At 37.4% G+C, this 20,380-nt stretch overlaps 1 protein-coding gene across 2 annotated transcripts in view; it reads left to right on the top strand.

Annotated features, from left to right (window-relative positions):
- Window positions 1-20,380, top strand: part of mdga1 (MAM domain containing glycosylphosphatidylinositol anchor 1) — a 288,554-nt gene that overhangs the window by 156,742 nt on the left and 111,432 nt on the right. For both annotated transcript variants that reach the window (XM_089116787.1, XM_089116786.1), the window contains exons 8-11: window positions 58-387; window positions 4,520-4,816; window positions 11,677-11,943; window positions 15,008-15,153. In XM_089116787.1, coding sequence (XP_088972913.1) covers window positions 58-387; window positions 4,520-4,816; window positions 11,677-11,943; window positions 15,008-15,153 — 1,040 coding nt within the window. The remainder of the gene's footprint in view (window positions 1-57; window positions 388-4,519; window positions 4,817-11,676; window positions 11,944-15,007; window positions 15,154-20,380) is intronic.

The raw sequence follows: 20,380 nt of genomic DNA on the forward strand, positions 1-20,380 counted from the left end.
ACCCAAATGCTTCATTTTCACTTTGTTCACGTCATCTTTTCTCACTCTCTCCGTTAGCCATGAAAAACTTAACGTTCCAGATCACGCCGGACTCCAACAAAGACAGCGAGAGCATCCAGATGGGCCGAGACCTCAAACTTTCCTGTCACGTTGACGCCCAGCCTCAGGACAAGGTGAACTACACGTGGTACAAGAACGGAGCTCTCATCATCCCCACCGACAGTCTCATCGTGCTGCGCAGTGACCCAGACATGCCGCCTGGTACCAGCAGCCTGGAGATCGTGGACATGAAGTTCAGAGATCAGGCCACCTACAGCTGCGTGGCCAACTTCCCCGGGAGCAGCGTTCCTGAACTGAGAGTGGACGTGAACATCACGCAGAGCAGCGGTGAGAGTGATTGTAATGCTAAAGACACTCAGAGCTTTGGGAACTCACTTGTTGAGCTCGTACTGTGAAATGGCCCTTTGATCTGTTTGTTGTGTGCTTGTTAAAAGGTTCTGAATGTTCTGATTTTATAAAATTATTGTTTTTCTAGACTAAATTTTACTGAGTTACCCACTAATCTAGTTTATAATATAATTTTTGTCATAGGTTATATATATATATATATATATATATATATATATATACATATATTTGTTGTTTTTCTTTATAAGGAAGTTGTCTGTATTAAGTAGATTGTGTTTAACACACAAACGAGTGATTATCAGTTCAACACAGTTATAGAAATTCTACTTGATTTTTTTATTTTTTTTTTGCATTGGTATCGGATGGGTATTGGTCAATACTTTTCTGGTAGGCTCCTAAGTTACCCAGGAGCTCATTTGACATAGGCTTAGCTTGATGAATTGAATCGTTGAACACAGCAGGAGAGAACGCAACGTTAGTCAGCTAGCTAAAGCTGTAGTGGAAAATTATTAGCTAACGCTATGGAGGCCATAATATTTTTGACTCATGGCTGAAGTTAAGTTTCTCCAGCTCTCCCCGGTTGGCAAAAATGTATCTCAAAATCCATCAGATTGATGCTTTAAAATATGGAATATTTAAAATTGTCTTATGGGGGAGCATGCCCCGGACCCCCCTAGAGGGGTAATATACTTCTCACATTTTTCACCCCTGACCCCGTTTTCATGCCTGTCCCAGTGCATTTCCTATTGAAATGGCATGTTGGGACATTGCGAAAATAAACAAATAAATAAATAAATAATAATAATAATAATAATAAAAACATATATATATATATATATATATATATATATATATATAAATTGTATAAAAAGGTACTGCTTTTAGTAAATATAATGGCCTATCTATCTATCTATCTATCTATCTATCTATCTATCTATCTATCTATCTATCTATCTATCTATCTATCTATCTATCTATCTATCTATCTATCTATCTATCTATCTATCTATCTATCTATCTATCTATCTATCTATCTATCTATCTATCTATCTATCTATCTATCTATCTATCTATCCATCTATCCATCCATCCATCCGGATGCTGAGCATTATGGTCAGATAGCAAGCCTTACATGTTTACACTTCTTTTGCAATTTTTAGATATATTTAAAAAAAAAAAAAAAAAAAAAAAGTGTGTCCAGGGAGGTGTTCTGCTTCCACAAAAGCAATTCATCTAATAATTGGTTAGTTTGCTGAATGACCATATCTTTTATCAGGTGTGAGTGTTTACTATGTGAATATAAAATCCCTATTGCCTGTTGAGGAATTGTTTGGTCGAAACGCTGGAATGCTTTAATGTTTTATGGGAGCAGATAAAGCAGTGTGCTAGTTTTTACATCATTTTTGTTTATTTTTGCCATTGATAAAGACAGAAAGAAACTACTACAATAGCATGCATATTTCCTCACATATATAACTTTCCTATACAACACAATGTTTATTGAGTTGCTTTTCTCACCGCTATCAGAGAGGTTAAACGGGCCAGTATGCTTAATGGGTAAACCGTGATAATTTTAGAATGGTCAGTCTGTTAGGTTGATGTCAGTAAACTGTTGAATTCTGGGAAAGTCAGATGCCTTCATGCATTTGAGTCCTCTGTGATCTGCTCTCTCTCATCTCAGCAGGAAGCTGTTTTTTTTCCTGAGTTCCTCTTCATTTTTGGTTCTTGAAGTTTTGACCTTCTCTGGAGTTTCTCTGTTTCTGACTGCAGTACCTGACATGATCAATCGCATCATCTGACACTCTCTTGATCTCTCGTGTTTATGATCTTTTTTTCCTTTTGTTTGAAGTCTGTCCGTCCCTGTACGATCATTATTTTGTATATTTTTTCCCTTTGTGTTTTGGTGTTTGTCCAGTAGAGTTAACACAGTAGCTACCTGAAAATGTAGTATTCTCTCTATTCGCAATATATATTTTTATTGCATCACATTATTCATCCTTTTCATGTGGTGTTCATTTGGCAGCTGGCCCTGTTTTGGCCTGATAGACCAGGGGTTCTCAAACATTTTGGTGCCAGGGACCCCTTTCAGGGGAAAAAAAATTCCAAGGACCCCCCTCATATTTATAACAGTTATTGAGCACAAAGTTAATGTGTGAGCGGCAAATGAAATATTTTTGCACAAAATGAATGGTCTCCACCCAGGGTACTATGCAGGAATTTCTAAATAGCCTACTGAGGTAACGAAAGTGATCTTGCTAGGAATCACTTAGGATCCCTCACTTAGGAATTTTTGATGTTCTTGATCTACACATGTGCATTTTAAGGTGTTTTAAGGCCCCACAATTGGATAACTATAGATTTAGTAGAAGCATGTCAGTCAGTGGCATACATTTTTTTTTTTTTTGTCAAGATGTCACGAAACACAATCACATATTCCAATCAGGAATGGCCTTAAAAGAGAAATGTTTCAATAATTAGGCCTATTCTGCACACAAATAAAGCCCATAAGCCTATAAATACAATGATAATGGCATTATGTTTAATAGGTGCGTGCGTTGTTAATTTGAGCTACTGTAATTAGCTAAAAAAACATACAGTATATGTTAAATATATGAATCCATAATGTTAATCTCATGGGCACAGTATGTTTCTATTGACCTGCTTTTTCCTTTGTTAAAGTTGAGCTTGATTAATACTTTGCAAACTGATTGTTTCAGTCGTTTTTTAAAACTTTTATCTAAAACAGCTGTTTAGTTTATGTTAATTAAGGCCTACATCTTATCTCGCACTTTATGACCGTTGACTGAAACGTCGTGCGGGGAACTTTGAGTTCACTCCGACTCAAACATTTTGACATTGACGAGCTATCGTTGTTAGTCTGCTGAAGCACCTCAGACGAGAAGGTCAGTTATCATCGCGGTGTGCATCCAGTTGTGGGTACGGCCCTGTCACTATGCACTTTTATTTTGATAATGATCAGACTTCTAATGTCAAATCTACAGTAGCAGTGCTAGAACTGACTATTGTGCGCGCACGCGAGACGCCGGCGCGCAATTACATGGGAATTTTTCCTCAGCAGTGGAAACAGGAATACTCTTATTTATGGTCATAGATAAGACAAGAGTGCATCATCCGAAACGGTAAAGTGTCCATTTTTTTATTTGTGTATAGGCTACATTATAAATGACTACAAAATGTCATGCCTTTTAAAAATACAGAAAAGAACCGGATGCGGGTTCATGCCGTCTCTCTGTCTCCTTTCTGGCGCACGTCCCGCAAAATCAACAGCAGCGAATAGTCTAACGTTACTTGACGCAAAGACATAGATTATCTATCTGAAAACTTTAAGTGTCTACTTTGTATTGTTTTATGTTAAATGCTTTATATAAGTTACTTAGGAATAAACAGCATATTTTCAGATGATAAAGAAAACATGACTCATAGCATGGAAAAAAACGTTAGGTTGTAAATTATTTCGCGGACCCCCTGGCTTTAGCTCGCGGACCACCAGGGGTCCGCGGACCCCACTTTGAGAACCACTGTGATAGACAACATCAATCAATCAATGAATCTATCAGTCAGTCAGTCAGTCAGTCAATCAATCAATCAATCAATTAGTCTATCAATCAATAAATCAGTCAATCAATCAATGAATTAGTCAGTCAGTCAATCAATCAATCAATTAGTCAGTTAGTCTATCAGTCAGTTAGTCAGTCAATCAATCAGTCAATCCATTTTAATATAGTTTTTGATGCTCTATAGTTAGACTCTAATGCCTATTTTTATGTTATATCCATATATAGATTATACGAGTTGTCATAAATTGTTTAATTTTTATCTGCTTAATGATGGCTCAAGAGTTTGCAAATGGATAAATAAATAGCAGTTGTTAGCATCATGGGTCACTGAAGCTAAATACTATATATAGAGAGAAGTTGCAGTTCACAATTTTGGTCTTTCATTTAAAAATTTGAGTATCTCATGAAACTAATTTCGATTTACAAAACGCCCGTTGTAAAATTGTTCTCATTTATTTGTTGTCCATTGATTTTTCTTGTATACATAACTGTAATTTAATATAATACTATAACGATCTTTTCTCCTTTTCCAGTCGTTCCCCCTGTTCTGAGCGTGCCAGTCGGAGGGGGTGTGGTCAATGTCAGTGAGGGCGGCACTGCAGAACTTGTGTGTCTGGTCGATGGCAAGCCCCGCCCACCCGTTCTTTGGTCGCGTGCCAACAAGGACCTGCCCATGCCATCAGGGGATTGGGTGGTGGAAACACGCGATGGACGCTTGCGCCTGACCAATGTGTCACGGGACATGATGGGAGCGTACCGTTGCCAAACCGCTCCTTACAACGGCCTAAACATCAAACGCCGTCAGGGTCAGGTGCAACTCAACGTAGAGTGTAAGTTGACTAAATTACTCATAGCTAAAGCGATACGTAGTTAGCTGCATTGAAACTATGTAAGTATAGTGAGTAAATTGAATTTTCCATCCAATGAGAAGTGAAAAGGGTTGTAACATTGTGGCATGTTTATGTGGGTTGACTTGTTGTTTTAGACATTGCACAGGACTTATACTATATGAAATGTTCCATAGCTGTATAGCATTTTTTAAGGGATTTATATTTAAAGGGTTAACGCTTACAGGTCCCTCTCTAGCCTTTTTATAAGATCACCGAAGGAAGTTATTTGGCCATTGGACACATCACATGTTCTCAAATCCCAGTGCATTAACAGCGCTCCTGTGCCTGCCTGAGAAAGGACATCTGCGGTAATGAAGTCTATCGTGAAATTGTCTCAATCGATGGCGGTGATTAGATTTGATTTGGTGCCGCACATTCTAATGTGATTTTAATCTTGATTGTAATGCGATACACTGACTGACGATAGATTGAGTCTCCGAACGCACAGCCGAACGAGCCAAAGTGACACGCGTTTTCCATTAAGAGCCAATGGGCCATTATCAATGATTTTGATCCTGCTATTTTTAGATGCAGCATTTCAGGCCATCGGGAGTGTTAATGCGTTCAGAGTTTTCATAATGCATTATGAAGGCCGCGTGGAGCACGTTTTGTAAGTGCCAGACTAAAAAGCCTTGAATTCATTAGCGCTCGAGCTGCGCAAAACCACACAAAAGACAGACGGGCTAAACCCCGAACCACTCAATGCGCATCAGCCATTAGCGGAGCAAAGCACTTTGTTCTCTCATAATAGATCCTGTGTTTGTGTTGCTTCAAAATGCAACATGTGATTACAGGACGATGCTGAATTTGAGTGCGTCTCGGTTCACTGCACAGTCGTGAGCATAATGCCAAGAGCTTTATGGAGCTGTGGCATAGTGGCTTGGAAAACCAGTCGCTCGTTCAGGCCATGAACCATTGTCAAGTCAAGTCACCTTCATTTATATAGTGCTTTATACAATACAGATTGTTTCAAAGCAGCTTCACTCTAACAAATAAAATGTTACTGCCTTAGATTTTTAAGTACAATTAAACTGGATGTTCAATTAACTGAGTCATTTCAACTTAAAGGAGTAGTTCACTTTTGAAAAAACTTTTGCTGATAATTTACTCACCAAGATGTCCATGTCTTTCTTTCTTCAGTCGAAAAGAAATGAAGGTTTTTGATGAAAACATTCCAGCATTTTTCTCCATATAATGAACTTCAATGGTAACCAAACGGTTCAAGGTCCAAAAGACACTTTCAGTGCAAACTGCAAACGGTTCAAAGGGCTTTAAACGATTCCAGACGATGAATAAGGACCTCATCAAGCGAAACGATTGTTCATTTAATAAATAAATAAATATCAAAGTTTAAGTTTTATAAGCTCATATGCTCGTTCTGTGACGCACGTTTTTGACTCTCCTGTTCGAACTCTTTCGCAAATCTTTTTCCGAGTCATTTGGTTCATTCAACGAACAAAATGAACGAATTGACTTGATTTTTTCATCACTTAGTTTTCATCCAAAGTTGTCAATTTAACTTGTGCACAAAATCAGAATATTCTGTAAAACATTTGCTAATAAAGCACGGTTTCCATCCCATGTGTTAAAAAAAGAGCAAAATCCTAATTTCCTGGGCAACTAGCACAAAATATGACAAAAATGATGCAATAAACACTGTCATGTTATCAGATGTGTGGTGTTTGGGAACGTAATCGTGTGAGACATTTCTGGGAGCTAATTATACCAAACCATTTTAATGACCAAACCAACGTTTGAGATGCTGTGCAATGAAATTGGTCCGCTGGTTAGTCCAGTTATCAATAATGAGGCTATCAATGCTGAGGCATAAATGTGTCTCCTATGCTAGCAAACTCATTTCGATATTTCTTTTTTAGATATTTTTATTGATCAGATGCTGTTTTGTTATCATATTCTGTGTAACGGGTTGTTTCAGTATGTCTTTTTTCCATCTGGCAGACGGCGTTTAGTTAAACGAGTTTGTCTCAGGTGAGTGGAGCATGTCATTGCTCGGCCTGTGATCAATTATGATAAAGGATGACAACAGCTACGTGATTTATACTGTTATTAAACAGCGCAGTCAATGAATCTGCACAGCCAGTGCAATCAGAGACAAAGTATAAATGTTGTGCACGTGACTTAAACACAATATATCCCCAACATATGTAACGCAGGGCATGCTGTGAACAAATTGAAGAGTTCTTAGGAAGGATTTATGGCCTGAGAAACCCCAGGATGCTGTGTTGCAGCTTAAATGAGTGATAGCTTCATTAAGAGCTCATATGAATCACCCTCTCCTCCACACATCTAGTCTCAGTCCCTTTGTTTCTATCTTCCGTCAATATCGCTGGTGTAACGGGCCCGGTTAATGCGGAGTGTGGCGGGATGGAGGCAGTTTAGAGCCCACCGCTGTGCTTCATCCCACGGCAGGTCTGATTTATGAGCCAGGTGGCTTTGCTTGTCTCTCTGGAGCTGAAGACGGGGATGCTGTCTAACACCCCACCCCGGAGAGACAGACAGCATCTGAACCGCATTGAGAGGCTAGCTGGCTGAATCTCACCAAACCTGCCAGGATCTCATTTTATATTGAACAAAATTACAAAAATGAATTATAACAAAATTATAAACACAACACTTTTGTTTTTGCCCCCATTTTTCATGAGCTGAACTTAAAAATCTAAGACTCCCGGAACGTCTGATAGCGAGGGGAATTAAAGGATTAGTTGACTTTTGAAAAAACTTTTGCTGATAATTTACTCACCCCCATGTCATCCAAGATGTCCATGTCTTTCTTTCCTCAGTCGAAAAGAAATTTAGGTTTTTGATGAAAACATTCCAGGATTTTTCTCCATATAATGGACTTCAATGGGAACCGGATGGTTCAAGGTCCAAAAGACAGTTAATAACTGTTTCAGATGCAGCTTCAAATGTCTTTAAACGACACCAGACGATGAATAAGGGTCTTATCATGCGAAACGATCGGTTATTTCAAAACTTATTCCAAAAATGTAACTTTTCTAAGGACAAATGCTAGCCTTTCTCTATTCTGTGAGGCGCGTTTGCAACGTCACGTATTACGTAATAATTACGTTCAAAAGGTCACGGGCGACGTAGCCGAAAGTACAGAGTCAGTGTTTACAAGTTGAACGCATAGGTTGAACGTGCAAACTAGCTCAAACACCGTTTACAAAAAAAGGAATTAAAAGGAAAAACAACGATGTCGGACGATTTTGATTCTGTACTTCCGGCTACGTCGCCCGTGACCTTTTGAACGTAATTACGTATTACGTGACGTTACAAACGCGCCTCAGAGAATATAGCAAGGCTAGCATTTGTCCTTAGAAAAGTTACATTTTTGGAATAAGTTTTGAAATAACCGATCGTTTCGCATGATAAGACCCTTATTCATCGTCTGGTGTCGTTTAAAGACATTTGAAGCTGCATCTGAAACTGTTATTAACACTATCTTTTGGACCTTGAACCATCCGGTTCCCATTGAAGTCCATTATATGGAGAAAAATCCTGGAATGTTTTCGTCAAAAACCTAAATTTCTTTTCGACTGAGGAAAGAAAGACATGGACATCTTGGATGACATGGGGGTGAGTAAATTATCAGCAAAAGTTTTTTCAAAAGTGAACTAATCCTTTAATGAAGATGACAAAACGCTCCAAGGTTTGGCTGCATTTCACGTATAAAAAGTGTGGCGATTGTCTAAAGCCCATATAGAATCACGCCAATCCATTGGCTGATGGAGCGGGCGCCCCCTTGACGCTCTTTCGTCATCATATTATATTAGCGCGCGTTATCTGATTTCATTGTGCGAAATGATATCCAGGCGGTAGCGTAGAGCTCAACTCTAGTCTACATTGATGGGCGGAGTAGTGGGAGTGGCCTGCGGAGCTGAGCATTGCAATGCACTATGGGGATTGTTGTCTACAACAGGGGTTTTCAAACTTTTTGTGTGTGTGGACCACTATTTGTAATCAAGAATTTTCACGGACCACCTCATAATACACATATTATAATCAGGTTCATTTGAACAACAGGCTTATTTCCATAGCCTGTATGAAATCTATACAGTAATAAGAACACTTGGATATAGTCAGCATTTCAAAACCTTTGGCAATTTTAGGGGATTATTAACGTTAATCTTCAGAGTTCTAGAAGTCCTCAAAAAGTAGGCTTGAGTTTGTCATATGTCATCTCCGCATCTGATGACACGGAGCTTGAGCGTCACGGCTGAGCGCCACTAGCCTGTTTTAGTAATCACACAATAGCTTGACAATTAATTTACATTTTATATACATATAGGCCTACACATTCTTTTTAATTTTGTTTTAATAGGAATTTCTTGGTAAATTATTATTATTATTATTTTCATTTTGCCTTTTCACGGACCACCTGCAGTACCATAGTTTGGGAATCGCTGGTCTACAATCCACAAGCACTAAAAAGTCATTTTCTGCCTTTTATTGGCCAAGAAGGACTCAAATTAGATACTATTCTACTACATATATGACCCACTTTCAAAACATGTTCATGTCTCCAGCGGTGGAATTACCCTTTAAGTAAGCATCAAAAATGTATAAAATAAGTATTATAAATGCAAAAGGATTTCGTGCAAATATGCAGCCAAATACAATGTTTTTGTTGTTGACAATGAAAATGATTTAATAATTTAAAGTAGTTGTATCGTGCCACTTACGGAGTGGTTTGGCTGGAGTGCCAGTTTCTCTCCCACGCTGTTTGTTTTCTTTGTCTCAAATCACAGAACCGTGTGGGAATTTTAAATGGGTTTCATTGTGACCATTTTGGCAGTGTTGAATCCGAGTCAGTGAAATCAGATTTGACCATGTCTGCTTCCTTAATACACAAACCTTGTCTTACTGTATCTATTTGCCAAGGAGACAAACAATGGAAAATGTTTGTCTTTGTTTAATCTTGTTTATTGTTTAATTTTTCATCACCATGTGATAACTTGCTCTGCCTCCTACACAACTTTCCTTTTTCAACTGACATCACCTAGTCAATTTGAGACATCATTATTATCAACCCAATTCACTTCTGGAATTTTTTTTATCCATCAGGAATTGGTTGGATCGTGAGTATTGTGTATGATAATCCTTTTGGGTGTATCTATTTCACAGGGTCCTCAATTGAAGACGACCTACTGTACAACCAAAGAATTTGTGAATAAGTCTGAAGCTAATAAGGTTTTTTAATTATTTTGTCATTGAATTCATTGAATTGAAGTTCATAGAGTTAATTACACCCTGATGCTTTGTCACAGTCTTCACACATTATTAGTTACAGTAATGCACTGTTGATGTATGCCTGAGGTGCTGTGTTGCTAATTTGCAGTCTCATCTCTCCATACACGCAGAGTGTCTAACCAGATCCTGGTAGACGGTAATTAGTCACTAGCTCTAGCACACTTTATAGATTGATTGTGTGCAATTAGCTGAGACAATGTGGACCCCTTCTTATTGATTCGGGCAGTAGCTTGCAATCTGTCATCTGAACGTCGTCGGCATGTGCGATGGATTCATGTGATGTGTCCTAAGTGCTTGGGTGCCGTTTATGTGGGGCTTCGTTTCCAGTAAAAATCTCAAGAGTGGTCAGTTCGATGACTGTTCTTTTCCTTCAATTGATTTTCTTCCTGCAGGTGAATAAAAAACAAGAAACTTCCTCTGAAGAAATAGACTTTTTATTTCTTTTTATCTTTAAATGTGTAATAGAAGTCTTTTTGGTAACACTTTAGAATACGGTTCCTTTGTTAATGAATAACTACACAAGACCTAATGAGTAACACAATATTAACAATCTAGTAACTATTATTAACTAACAAGAAACTCTGATTAACGAACTAGTAAGTAATAGCGCACAGATGAAAGTGGTAGTTCACTATTAACTAATCAATAACTACTATTTTTTTAATACTTCCCAGAGAACTACTGAAAAAGTTTATTAACAATCTAGTAACTACTATTAACTAAAATAAATAAAATAAATAAATAAATTACTAGTTAGTTCCAATGATCTTCACTTTATAATACGGATCCAAATAATTAGTAATTCCCACAGAAGTATCTAGTAACACTTTCATCTGTGAGCTATTACTTACTAATAATTTGGATTCGTATTATAAAGTGAAGATCATTGGAACTAACTAGTAATGACTCAAGTGTTACTACATGATCTAGTCATGATTTGTGCAAACGTTTGAGATTTTTGGTGAACTTTAGTATACTTTTAGAAAATGTCTTTAGTAACACTTGAGTAATTACTAGTTAGTTCCAATGATCTTCACTTTATAATACGAATCCAAATAATTAGCAATTCCCACAGGAGTATCTAGTAACACTTTCATCTGTGAGCTATTACTTACTAATTCGTTAATAAGAGTTTATTTTAGTTAATAGTAGTTACTAGATTGTTAATAAACTTTTTCAGTAGTTCTCTGGGAAGTATTAAACAAATAGTAGTTATTGATTACTTAATAGTGAACTACCACTTTCGTCTGTGCGCTATTACTTACTAGTTCGTTAATCAGAGTTTCTTGTTAGCTAATAATAGTTACTAGATTGTTAATATTGTGTTACTCATTAGTTCTTGTGTAGTTATTCATTAACGAAGGAACCGTATTCTAAAGTGTTACCGTCTTTTTTGTTTTTCAAAAAGCCAGAATTTCTGCACAGCAGACCAAAATAGATGCTATTGAGGAGAAATGACTGATAAACTGCAATTGTGCACAAAATATGCAGCAAATAAAAAATAGTATTGTTTTTCTGTCCACCAGACCCTCCTGTTGTGGATCCAGTCCTGCTGGATGTCCGTTCTCAAACGTCCTCGACAGTCACCCTCCGATGTGTGGTCCTCAAGTCCAATCCAAACCGAATAGCCAACGCGCGCTGGTACCGCAATGCGATGCCCATCCGAACCCCTCCGGTGGACCCTCAAAGTGTCCCTCAGCTTCGGTTCAAACTAGACAGCTCTAATAATGGCACTTACGAGTGCAGAGTGAGCAATGGAGTCGGTACCTCAACCTGCACCTTCATTGTGTCTGGTGAGTCAATGTAATCTTTACGAGGGTTTCAGGACTGTTTATATGCTGTATCGTAAGGAAAAAAAAAACATTAAATAAAAATATAGATGAGCATTATTTGGGATAATTGATCATCAATTTTTCCTTGTAAACTAATAGTCTTGAAATGCTTTGTCTAGTCTTACAAATTAATCATCTAATCTAATTTAAGTCAGTGACATAAAAAGGTAAATTGATCTAATTTGAATCTACTGATTACTCCTTGGTTAACTCCTAGTTGGTCAGAGGTCTTAAGACACCCACCAGTTGGTGTACTAACCCTATTCTGGTTAACTATGATGGTTCAGGTCAGCTGCTAGCCGAGATCAACTACTTAGAAATGTGGAGTTTGATTCATGTTAGTGAATCGGATCTTTTGAATACTTTCAGGGAACCGGTTTAAAAAATAACTATTCAGTGCTCACTTGAAATCATTTGTTTAAGTCCCCTTGTAATCAATAATTTATCCCTTAAAACTATCTTTGATCACCAAAATGACATATTTAAAAGAAAAAAAAAATCTTCATGCCTTAAAAGAGCTTGAATGTAACCCTACACCCTTTCCTCATTATACCTGGTTCTATGAATATGCAAATTATCCCCGCCTCCACTCACTCGCGCACATTGGCCTGATTGGTTACAAAGTAGACTTCAGAAACACCAGCGATTTTTTAAACCACGTTTTTGAGTCTGCCTTTAGTTCACTGCAGTTTTAAAGAGAAAATACACAACAATGGTTGTTGACTTATGAATTTGAACATGATTTGTCTTAAAGCATATTAAAAACATCACATAGACATATAAACAACATTAAAAGCTTGATTTTCTCTACAGGGGGATAATAAGGTTGTTCATTGTAATTTTGTGCATCTGAGTTCAATTCAGTTTAGTTGACTCAGTTCTAGCTAATTGACCCAACTGCTCGGATTGATTCATGAAAGAATCATTCAGACAGGTTTTGGCACTGGCAATGCCAAGGTCAAGGGTTTGAATCCCAATCCGTCTGCCAAATGCATAAGTGGAAATGTAAACGATTCACTTATCTGACTCAGAAGAACGATTTGTTCATGAATCATCCATCATTACTGCTTGCCTAAAACATTCTTGGACAAACTAAAGACCGTAAATGACCAGCTTTGACCAAGTAAACCATATGAAATAGTTATCATCAAGCTGGTAGATCATCTGGGATTACATGATTGGCTCTGCTTGCTTTCCTTGGAAATGAGCTGCATTAAAATAAAAAGGAGCATATTTTATGTAAAAAATAAATAAATCTGTCACTCATTCCTTAAAGTTGAGTTGCCAGCTAATATGCTGATGATGTAGAAATCAGCCAAGAAAGGCCAGACGGTGATGTGGCACTATTCAGCACACTTCCAAAAGGCCCAGGTGTTTCTGTTCTCTCTGTGGGGGAAAGAAAATTGGCTGCTTTCTTGCAAACTCGAAAGGTTTTTCCTTCTCAGTAGGGCCTTATCTTTAGCCTTGCCAACACATCATGACAGCTGAGCGGTGCTAATGCTATCAGCTTGTTCTATCTTCACACTCTAATACAGTATGACTGCTCTTATAGGCCTAGCTTCCATTCAACATGCAGATTTGATAATATTGTTGATGGATTTGTGTCTGCAATATTTAGCATGCAATTGTTCTTATTCTGATTATTATGAAATAAATCTCTTTTTAATATTATATATATATTTTTTTTATTTTTTATTTTGCAAATACAAAGAAAAACAGAGAGGCAGGGCAACAGACAACCTGGACACCTGGTTTCCATCCAAGTCAATACAAGTATTAACTAATACTAAACAATATCCTCTGACTCTTAGAAAAAAGGGCTCTATATATGAAGAGTTCAGATGCAAAAGCCTCTAAATGCCATTTGAAATTTTCTTCTTTAATGATGATTTTTAGTAAACTTGTATATTTAAGTTCAGTAATTTCACTTAAATGGCAATGATAATTACCTATTAATTGTTATTTAAGTGAAATTACTGGACTTAAATATACAAGTTTGATAAAAAAAATCATCATTAAAGAAGAAAATTTCAAATGGCATTTAGAGGCTTTTGCATCTGAACTCTTCATATGTAGCATAGGGTTCTTTACTCAACTCCAAAGGACATTTTATGCTAAAAAAAAAGGTTCAATAATGACAAGAAAGAACACTTTTGGGACAAAGGTTCTTTAAAGGCTATTATTCTTTCATATATTACATTATTCTGCAACATTTTGTAGTTGTTAATAAATTATTGTTTATTAAACTGTTGTAGTAACTTAATATCACATTTTAATCATGCAGATTTTTGGAGGAGAAAAACTGAAATGGCACTCTTCGTGTGATATTGATTAATTACATTTTTTTAACCACCATATCTTGAATTTTGTGATCATTCACATGCATTTAATTTTAGGGGTTCCAAATACGTAGCGCTTTAGAACCTTTTAAGGTTCTATATAGAACCTTTTCTTCTAAGAGTGGGGGCAAAAAAAACAAAACAAAAACAATGCACAATTCTTTTTTATTATGAAAGAAATTTCAATGGAAGCTTGTTTTCACCATTAAATATAAAATAAAAAATATAACTTTGACTTTTTATCACACGATTCCACTTTTTTTAGTGCAATTGTGAGTTTACGTCTTGTAACTCTGACTTTTTCCCCTCACAATTCCAAGTTAACATTTTACTGTAAATTTAAATATATCAGTGGTTTTTAATACAATTTATAAGATAATTGCCACTTTTTATCTCACAACTTTATCTCGTAATTCTTAAATTACGGAAAATAATATGGAAATAATTCCATTTTTACGTCTCGTAAGTCATACTGAATTGCGAGATATAAATCTGCTATTGCGTGTTATAAAGTCAAAATTACGATATATTTATAAACTTGCAATTGTGAGAAGTTGTGAGATAAAAAGTCGCAATTATCTCATATAAGTTGTTTTACTGATATTTCAATTTACAGTAAGATGGTAGTTTATTATCCTTTTAAAGTATTTGACTAATTAGTCATTTTGGTTTGATTGTTCTTTTAGCCCAGCCGTATAGTGCAGAATTTTACTACGACACTCCAAACCCCATTCGTACCCTGAAGAACAACTATTCCTACATCTTACAGTGGACACAGAGAGAGCCCGGCGCTGTGGACAAAATCATCGGCTACTGGATCAGTCTCCAACAGGTAACCCAAACACACTGAAAACACGGAAAGCTTAACATTTACTGCTTCTTTCCTTCTTTCTCTGTGTTGACTCGGTGGGAGGTGGATGAGTAGAATAAGTGTGTTTGTAATAGGAGTCAGGGGAATAGTGTGCTCTATGTAGGGAGCAGACAGCGGATCGATCACTGCTTGTACTGCATTAAAGAGACTCCCAGAACCCCACTGGCCCAACATAAGAACACACAAGCAGCCTGATTGGGTCTGTATTTCATCCCTGCTGGTAAAAAAAAAAACAGGTCATACACCCTATTGTGGTCAAGCTGGTCCCCACGAGCTTGTAGTCGATCTAATAAACAACAAGCTTGGATTAAAATACAGTGTTGTTAGAGGCCACACGGAGGTTACGTTTCTGCTCTAGCAGTAGTAGTAAATCGACCTTTAGGGTTGATCTCACAGGCCGCTTCGGACACAAATATTGGTGTTAGCACAAATAAATTGCGAATTGAAGTTGCATATTTATAGCATGCGTGAACCTATTGTGTAGTTCTCCTCAACAGAGCTGAAGCTGTCCTCATTGTGTCCGTCGGACTCGACTTTGCCAGATGGGATTGGATATGGCTAATTTTATTTCACACCCATACAGCAATAATTCACATGGTTCTTGGCTTTTGACCCTCATCCCTGAGTCAGCAGCAGTGTGAGGCCACATGAATAACTGCTTTGCATGTACATTGTACACGAGTCTGGAAAGTTTGCTAAAAAATGAAAATATGTCCCAGTTTCCGTTTCTGGTCTCATTGACTTCCATAGTATATATTTTTTTCCCTACTATGGAAGTCATGGAGACCAGAAACTGTCTGGTTACTGATATTCTTCTAAATATCAGAAAATCGGCTGAATACATTCGAAAACGGTAAAACCCAACTGTTGAACTCTTGGGGAGTGGTAAAATGAGCCTAAAAAAAAAAAAAAAGTGGGGTATCCCTTTAAAGGGTAATTTGGATGACGCTCAGGGGTGCGTTTCCCGAAAGCATCGTTCGCCAACTATGGTCGTGTAACGGATCTTGTCGCTGTCATGACTGGTCAAATCACAACGCAGAATACGAGCGAGAGACCAGATCCAATTTCACTCATTCGTTCTTCATGCACTCAGATGAACAGCCGTCAGTGGGCTCAATTTCGCAATAAATTGCAAGGACACATCGTTTTTGTTGATTGGTATTTACTGAAAAGTGAAATAAAACATCCTCTCAGTGGTGTTTTGCTGCAGACATAACATGTATCAACAGCTCGCGTTCCCCATAGCAACTCTTGAGTTACACTAACAGTATACCAATAATAGAACATAACACATGACCACATTTCGTATGAAACATGATGCAATAATAAAAGCAAAAGCAATAATAAACACAAAAATATACATAAAAACATACCTGAAAAGTGAAATAAAACATCCTCTCAGTGGTGTTTTGCTGCAGACATAACATGTATCTAAATAAAATATAAGATAAAATTAGCAACCTCGTGGCCTTGCTAACGAGAGCACTATCGGACGGAAGTTCACAAAAGGCCATAACTAATCAAATATATGTTACTACTTGAATTAAATGATTTAAACATTGGCTAAACCAAATCACAAACTAAATATTTGAAATCGCTAGTCATTTTGCGTCATAATTGCACAAATATTGCCAAAATGAGACAGCATGACCATACGCACCAACAGTTCGCGTTCCCCATAGCAACTGTTGAGTTACCCTATTTACCGTCAAACCACGCATTTTTGTCTGCAGCTCCCAAACAAACCACATGAGGGCACTATTTTAACATGAAATGAATAACTGCTGTTGAATTCAGGAGGATTCACAATAAAACTAAATACAAATCTAACTCTGTTACAGTCGCAAGTTCCGTCGTTATCAGCATAGTTTAACGAGTCGGTGTTTCCCGAAACCATCGTTCCAATCGAACATTCGCAAACAGCATCGCAAAGTTGTGTGGTTTGAACGACAGCTCTCGACCTGTGGTTAGAGGCATCGTTTCTATATTGCATGGCATTTGGAGGTAATAAATCCTTATCTTGAGCAAAATAAGCAAGCTGACATTCAGTACAACCGGTGCCTTTTATTTAGAATACAATTGTAATTTACGTCTTTTCGTTTTTCAAAAGATTTGAAGTAACGTGTTTGAAGAGTGCGCATGTGCGAACGTGCTCTACTACGTAAGAACGAGCCAAATATTGAGTCTGGTAATAAAGCAAAACGACTGAGAACAATTAGAAATAGTCCTCACATGACATGTCTGTTTAATTTAAAACAAATCTAGCGTTAATTGGATCTCAAACAGTTTCATTAAAAGTAGTTAAAGGGTTAGTTCACCCAAAAATGAAAATTCTGTCAGTTTTTACTCACCCTCATGTCGTTCCAACCCCCATCTTCGGAACACAAATTAAGATATTTAAGATATTAAGATCACTCCTGTATACTAGTCCATAGGCTTCTTGAGGGAATGACACTTGATGGCATCTAAAAGTCATCAAAGACATTGTTAAAATAGTCCAAGTGACTACAGGGGCTCAATTTTAACTTCATCAAACGACGAGAACACTTTTTGTGCGCCAAAACAAACAAAAATAACGACTTTATTTCAAATATTTACTTCCTCCTCCATGGGCCTGTAAGTCAGTTAACGTAGTGTGATTGCGTAAAGCTACGTCACACGTAGGCTCACTATTGGCCGACGCTGGTCATGTGTGTGATTCGTGTGACGTACAATAACAGAAGCTTACGCTATTAAACTAGTAACCTGACTCGCGCAGAGGGAGAAATAAACGAATAGTTGAAATAAAGTCTTTTTGCGCACAAAAAGTGTTCTCGTCGTTTGATAAACTTAAGATTGAGCCCCTGTAGTCACTTGGACTATTTTAACAATGTCCTTTAATGACTTTTCGAGGCCATCAAGTGTCATTCCCTCAAGAAGCCCATTTACTGTATACAGGAGCGATCTTAATATCTTAAATATCTTAATTTGTGTTCCGAAGATGAACGAAGGTCTTACGGGGTTGGAACAACATGAGGGTGAGTAAATACTGACAGAATTTTCATTTTTGGGTGAACCAACCCTTTAATACTCCACCACGTGCGAAACCAACGTGGTTGAACGATACTTTGCGACAGTGGGTTTCGGGAAACAGTCGTGACTAGCTAGTTGATTTTTCCAACGATACATCGTACTATGGTAGTGAAACAGTGAACTACGTCGTTGTAACGGCCAACGCACCCCTGATTGGTTTGTTTCCCATTACGCCCAAACCACACCTATGAATAATGAAGCTACTTCAGACCACCCCCTTTTAAACTTGCGTCGGGCGCAAGAGTCATTTATCCCGCCGGTAAAATAGCAACAGCGCCCAAGACCCGCCCACAAAGTTACTTGATACTTGCGTTTCAGATCGTTAAAATAGGGCCCCATGTTTCTGACATCTGTACTGAACTATGATGGGCAACGTGACTCGGATGATGAGAAGAACCAGGTGCTTGGGCATTCTGTCTTATTTAGGGTTGCATCTTCTGACATCACGTCCTGTTTATACTTCATTCAGATGTCTTAGATCTGTGTTGCGTTCATAATTCAAACCTCACCGAAATTTGAAAGGGTAAGGGGGGGTCTTTTTCAGGATTTGGATGGCATCATCTCTCACTACATTTTTTTATAGCATTCGCTGGGATTCCCTCCACCCTCTGTGTTCCGGTTGAAATCTGGTTTCAACAAACAAACACCGGCTAACATCTCGGGACGACCCCGGAAGCGGCGCGAGCGCATAGGCGCTCCCTCGCCACGGAAACCGCTTCATCAGATTTTTTGATTCCGACGTCCTAATCATCTATTCATAGAAACCTAGCCCAGAGGGGGGCAGCCGGAACGGAAGAGCGTGGATGAATTATGGAGGGAGGCAGGAATCAAAGCGAACGGGGAGGGGGAGATTAGCCACTTGTCTTTGTGTGCATGAATAGCTAATCTTCCCCTCTTTAAAACCTTACCTTAAGTAAGAGTCTACAGGGACCAATGAATTAACATCCTGACTGCAGCAAGCGTGCATTAACTTTTATGAGCATGTGTGTGTGTGTGTGTGTGTGTGGTGGACAGGGAGACAGACTATAGATGAGTTTCTCAGTAGACTCAGCTGAGTATATGTGCATATTTGATCATAGTAAAATAACAAAGAATGTCTGTGTGTGAATAGTGAAAAATAGTTCTCTCTCTCTCTGTGTGTGTGTGTGTGCGGTAAAGACTGTGCGTTCGTGTGTTTGTCTGAATATGTTCAAGGTGTGAATGTGCTGCGCTGCTTTGCAGTGGTAATGTTGATACATGTTTTATAGATGTTGCTTTGAGAAATGTGGACAAGAAAGGGAAGAGGGGGGGGGGGGGGGTATTAATGAACTGATGAAAGCAGTGCCATTGTTTCTCACAGAGAACGAGAGCATTCATTAGCTGGCTACCTTTCTCAATATTCTTGATAACTTCAGGTTTGTATGTTAAATCTCTGAAGTGACTCCCATGAGCGCAGAAGTGTGACGAATGTTGCTCTAGGGACATAAAAGTCGCATGCATTCCGACATGACTGTTCTGACTGATGTTGCATTGCAAAACATCGGAGCTGTATAAGATTTAGGACAATGCATGGAAGTGGCCCAAATCAGAATTGAAAAGATCAGATTCAATGTGGTCATGAGAAAAACAGATCTGAGTCACGTGTACTGTAAATTAACTCAAACATATAAATATCTTTTAGTTTACTTATCATGCTTTTTTATTAGTTTATTTTTAGAATCATTTAATTTTTGAGCTTTAAAGCCTTCATATTCATATAAAAATAATGAAATAAATACCATAAAAAAATTAAAACCAAAAACAATGAATAAATAAATGATAAAATCAATTATAACTATTTTAAATCAAAAATATGGTATTATTATTATTATTTAAAAATTATAATAACAACATAATACAGTTAGATTATTTAAATAATTTAATCTGTGATCTTTTATCCTTTAGGGTTAAGGTAAGGGTATCATATCATATTAGTAAAAATATTTATAAAAACATGTTATTTAAAAATATTAATGATATTAATGATCTTTAGTCATATCATATTAGTGAAAATATTTATTAAATATAAATTATTATTATTATTTCAAAATAATAATGATTATTATTATTATTTATTTCCACTTTGAAATTAATCATG

The sequence above is a fragment of the Pimephales promelas genome, chromosome 11 (assembly GCF_988280905.1).
Source record: "Pimephales promelas chromosome 11, fPimPro1.hap1.1, whole genome shotgun sequence".
Lineage (NCBI taxonomy): Eukaryota > Metazoa > Chordata > Actinopteri > Cypriniformes > Leuciscidae > Pimephales > Pimephales promelas.